Here is a 5,064-nt window from a genome sequence, read left to right as displayed (position 1 = left end):
CCCCTTAAGCGTCCCACAAAATCTGAAACAATATAGGGACACAGACGGTACTACGTGAGCTCCAGTGAACTGGTAGTGTGCTCTTTAGCGTGCGTTCGCTGCCTGCCAGCTTCCGTGATGCAAGGAAACCCATATCAATCATCCATTCCTGAACATGGCAGGAAGGTCGCAATACCAAAGCTGCCGCCGCGCCCTGGTAAGGAAAAGCAGGAAAAAGTTGAGAAAGAAGATCGGGTGTCAGTAACAACCACTCAAAGGCAATCGATAGACTGACATATTTCTGTAGAGCAAGAGCATGCAAAGCCTGCCGCAAACGAAGCACGTTAATCTTTTTCTTGAAATTGACTCATCAAGCTAATTCTGAACACAGAAGTCCGATGTTCAGGTGAGACGCCGCGTTGCGCCACTTGCGAACGAGCCGGTTCAGTCTGTGTCTATGACTCTGCACGGCGTGATCGACTGGGAGAGTGTGTTTCCAAGACACCATCGTCATGTAATTTCGCGCTGACTCTTCAGGGCGATGCGGTTGAATCAGGATCTTGTTAACCTCCTGAGGGCATTGGAGGGACGCGTCGGCGATGCAGACAAGAAAACCATCAACCAAGTATTACAGAATGTACGTTTGCCATGCGTATCTGCCATGTGGCGCCACATATTCTGCTAATCATTAGTCTTTATAGGTAGAAGACGACCTGGTCTCCTTGGATTCTGTTCAATTGAGCAAAACGTTGGGGAAAAGACCACGCGAACCGTCCTCAGGGGAAAAGGACCCAGAAACTACTAACCATGGAGAGGCTTTCGTTACCGCATCAGTTGGTTCGAATGAAGATCTCGATTTTTTGGACGAAGATTTGATGCGTAACCGCGAAGCGAGAGAGACCGGCTATATAGGCCAAAACTCTGAGGTACAATGGCTGCGAAGCGTTCAACGCCAAGCTGAACGTGGAAGTACGAATCCCGAAGGCCAGAGACACGGTCCTCCCGGCTCAAGCTCGAAAGCCGTCAATGAACGAGTCGAGGCTTTGCATGAACGAAGACAGAATACCAGTCAAGGTTCCATGCAACACACAACTGACGCAACCTTCTATCTGGATAGCGACGACATCGAGATCGATATAGCGGTCGATCCTTACGAAATGCCGGAACCAGGAGTTGCCGAGAACCTCTTCAACTGCTATCTCGAAACCGTGCACAGTACTTTTCCACTCATGCCGGTCAATTTCGAGGGTCAATTTCGCCGCTACATACAATCTGCAAAACAGAAACGCCAATACGAGATCCCTCCAAAATGGCGTATTACCATGAATCTCCTCTTTGCAATCGGAGCGAAATACTCTCAGCTCATCGGAGCTCCATGGAGAGGAGACGAAAGAGATCACTTGATCTACATGACTCGTGCAGTGCATCTTCTACGTCTAGGTGACCCCATAGTGTTTATTGCAGCACCTACCATGGATAGGGTTCAGGCTGTAAGCGGCCTATGTTTCATTCTCCATAATGGCAGCTGATGTTTAAAACTACAGACTGGTGCCCTGGCATTTTACTTCCTTGCAATCGGCCATGTTAGTAGGGCGTGGATCATGATCGGAGTTTCTATCAGACTGGCCTTGGCTCTCGGCCTTCATCTACGCAATGAGAATACAGCACTAGACGACTCTAAGAAAGAGCCGCTAGTGAGGACATGGTGGTGTCTGCACGCTATCGAATGTCTTGTGTCATCCATCACGGGCCGTCCCCCGGTTATTGGACATGAGGACTGTACTGTCTCTTTACCAAAATCCAATTCCGGGCCGTTAAATCCAGATAACAGTTCATCTAGACAATCTTCCCGCGTCCGTACAAGCTATGAATCACCACAATCAAGCGCAAGGAGTAGCGCCTCTCAGTCCGGTAGAGGTACTGATGACAGTAGTTATTTGGTTGCATACATCAATTTGAATCTTATCTCGCAAAAGGTTCTTCTTAGCTTGTATTCCCCACGGACTGCAGCTCGATCCTGGGAGGTATGTCCAGAACCATACTGCTTGGCTGCTCTTTTTCACATGTATCTATCTCTTGGATTTGCTAACGACTATGATTCACAGCACATCCAGACAAGGATCACGGAGCTTCTCAATGAACTGGATGATTGGGCCAAGATAGCTTTGCCGTCTGAATATCTTCATGCAAGTAGCTGGGCCCCGCAACCCGACGTCGATCGCGAACGCTACCTGTTCAGAATTTACTATTGGAGCACGAGGATCCTCATCACACGACCTTGTCTCTGTAGAATCGAGAGACGAATAGAATCTGAGAGCAGCCGGTCGGCCATCTTCAACGCAAAAACGGCCGAGTTGTGTGTTCAAGCGGCCGAACAAATAACATCATTGTTTCCCGACCAGCCAGACACGACCTTCATTTACTCTCGTGGTCCGTGGTGGGATGTAGTTCACATCAGTAAGTCTTGTAGACCCGACTAGTGACGAAATTTACTGATAATTATTGCAAAAGTCATGCAGAGCATGGCCGTGCTTTTGCTGGAGATGTCTTACGAGGGCCAAAATTTGAAGGATGACAAAGAAAACATCATGAAATGTATCAAGAAGTTGATGAGTTGGCTCCGTGCTTTGCGAATCAACGACCCTGTCGCCTCTCGAGCTCACGGCGTGGTTTACAAGATCCTAAACACATGTGCTCCTAGCTTAAGAGAACAGGTCAAGGAGCTCATGAATGATGATGGTGATCAGCCTTCGCAATCCAGGACATGGGAGCGTTCCCAAGATTTCAACATTCCACCTCAACAAGAGTCCTGGGATAAATCAAGCGAACCTATCTATCCAGCAGTGTCTTCACAGACTTTCCCACCATTCCTCTCGGAGCAGTTCCCGGACCCCATCTATCCATACCCTATCGAGTACGACCAATCCATGGCCTTTTCATTCGGAAACCCTTTCACGACAACTTTTGATCAGGGACCTCCAATCCTCGACATGCAGAATCTTTGGTGGCAATCAGCATCGTCTGCCAATATGAGTCTGGACCCTTCGGAGTTGGTCATGCCTTACCAACAGCAGCCGCAGCCGCAGCAACCGCAACCGCAACAGCAGATGCACGGCCAGATTCATCAAGGCATACAGCAGACCGACTGGATGCACCAGCCAGATGGAGATGACGACCTCGACCAACCGCCCCAACAGTAACGGCAACCAGGCTGATGGCCAGGTTATCCATAGATTTTAGCTATCATGTCAGCCTCTTGAATTTCACTAGTTTGCACCCCTAGCCCCATTTACTTTTGCATCGATCTTCACTTATACCTCTGTTTTCCGGGTGAAGGGTGGCCAAGTTAAAAACAAGGAAGGGACAATTTCAATTTGATGTTGGATAGCTGCAAGAGGCATTATTGGCAATCGAATTTGCACTTTTGATACACGCAAAAGTCTTATCACCACAAGTCTTTCATAGTGCATGAATAAGTGGATTTATTTGCTGGTTCTTGCTCTGAGGAACGAGAGACATTGCGTTGGTGTTTTGATATGGCGTCCGGTCAAGATGCATCTCACCGTGCATTCATATCATCGTCTACAACAGGGACTCTGCTTAACAAGAAACTCCATGAAATCTGTGAGCAGAATCTATTTATTCCTGTACTACAACCAGAAATGATCAAATGCATGTGCGCTAAACTCTAGTATCGTGCGAGGCCACCAGCGCATGGTACAGTATCCTCACTATTCACTACTCACTTTCGCCGAGCCCCGTGGGGCTTGGCATTTGTTTGCTACTACAACACCTAGATTAGCTCGCTCGTTTCTACTCTTTTTTTTCAATTCGTACACATACGCACACGCACACGCACACACACACACACACACACGCACTCTCTCTCTCTCTCTCTCTATCTCCTTGGTAGGACAGCTCCCTAATATTGCACAGTTTCTAACAAGTCTACAGTCACTATGTCTGCCAACACTAATGAAGTCGTTATGCGTGACGCCCGTGCGTGTAAGCAGTCCGCGCAAAAGAGGAAGGGTACTACCCTAATAGAGCTAAGTAATGATAGAGGTGCAGCTCCCGTTTCGAGGCGTCGCTAGAGACGTGATAACGCTCTGGCACTATTAAAAGATGAGACTAAGTCAATGACTATCGCCTAGTCTAGATAAGCAAACCCGGACGCTCCCCTCGACAAGCTAATTAGCTTAGGAGAGGAAGAGCTTAAAGGAATTAATAATGCAAGCAGCGAGTGGCGTGATGGTGGTAAGCTGACTTGCGAGGAGTGCGGACGTTCCCACCCTCCGCCGTGTATAAGCGAAGAAGATAGATCTAAACTTTATATCAGACAAGTATTGCTAAGGGAATATAAGAAGGAGAAGGCTACGGCAGAAGCGCCTAAACCTTTAGATCCCTCTCAAGAAGAGGGAGAACTTACCAAGGGGCCTGAGCCTTTAGGTCCCGCTCGAGAAAAGGGAGAACCTATCAAGGAGCCCCCTAAGAAGAAGAAGAAGGCTAATCGCTGGTGCGGGCGATGTGGCAACTTCTATGGCGGTTAGTGTAGGATGCTGAAGTGCTCTTCGTGCAGCCAATATCACTTCCCTAATAAGGAGTGCATGGCAGCTGACCCTACGTTGAAGAACTGGGGTAGGCTTATTCCGCTGTTAAGCCCTGAAGCTATACTAGCAGCCGCGACTCTTATAAACCAGCAATTTGCTGAGATCGCGAAGTCGTTTAGTAAGAAGAAGAAAAATAACTAACTTGAGAGAAATCTCAGAGGGGTTGGGCTAACCTCTAGAACAACCTAGTCGTGACTCTAGCCATACCTCCGCGCGGTTCACGACGGGAACTTTATAGTGCTTAGGCATGTAATGCTAAGGTAGTAAGCTAAAATTAGTAGTATCTAAAACTAAGTATCTTCTTTTATCGCTTCTTCACTAGGCTACGCTAATAGAAGTAAATTCTCTATACAATTTCTATTTAACGGCCGCTTAAACTCCCTAACGTGGTTCACAAGCGAGTCGGCCACCCAAGCGAGTCGGCCACTTTACACTAGCGCGTCAACTTCAAGTTATTACAACAGACTTTTATCAT

The 5,064-nt window shown here is 47.7% G+C and overlaps 2 protein-coding genes across 2 annotated transcripts; both read left to right on the top strand.

Moving 5' to 3' along the window:
- Window positions 1-520: 520 nt before the first annotated feature.
- Window positions 521-3,179, top strand: COCCADRAFT_9858 (uncharacterized protein; the record flags this gene model as incomplete). Its single annotated transcript, XM_007719928.1, has 5 exons — window positions 521-616; window positions 681-1,469; window positions 1,524-2,003; window positions 2,085-2,436; window positions 2,491-3,179. 5 exons carry the CDS (start codon window positions 521-523, stop codon window positions 3,177-3,179), a joined length of 2,406 nt encoding a protein of 801 aa, XP_007718118.1.
- A 759-nt stretch (window positions 3,180-3,938) lies between these two features.
- Window positions 3,939-4,529, top strand: COCCADRAFT_30965 (uncharacterized protein; the record flags this gene model as incomplete). Its single annotated transcript, XM_007719927.1, has 3 exons — window positions 3,939-3,984; window positions 4,144-4,236; window positions 4,324-4,529. 3 exons carry the CDS (start codon window positions 3,939-3,941, stop codon window positions 4,527-4,529), a joined length of 345 nt encoding a protein of 114 aa, XP_007718117.1.
- Between the last annotated feature and the right edge of the window lie 535 nt (window positions 4,530-5,064).

The sequence above is a fragment of the Bipolaris zeicola genome (assembly GCF_000523435.1).
Source record: "Bipolaris zeicola 26-R-13 unplaced genomic scaffold scaffold_369, whole genome shotgun sequence".
In the NCBI taxonomy this organism is placed as follows: domain Eukaryota; kingdom Fungi; phylum Ascomycota; class Dothideomycetes; order Pleosporales; family Pleosporaceae; genus Bipolaris; species Bipolaris zeicola.
This window is presented reverse-complemented; position numbering and strand designations above follow the sequence as displayed.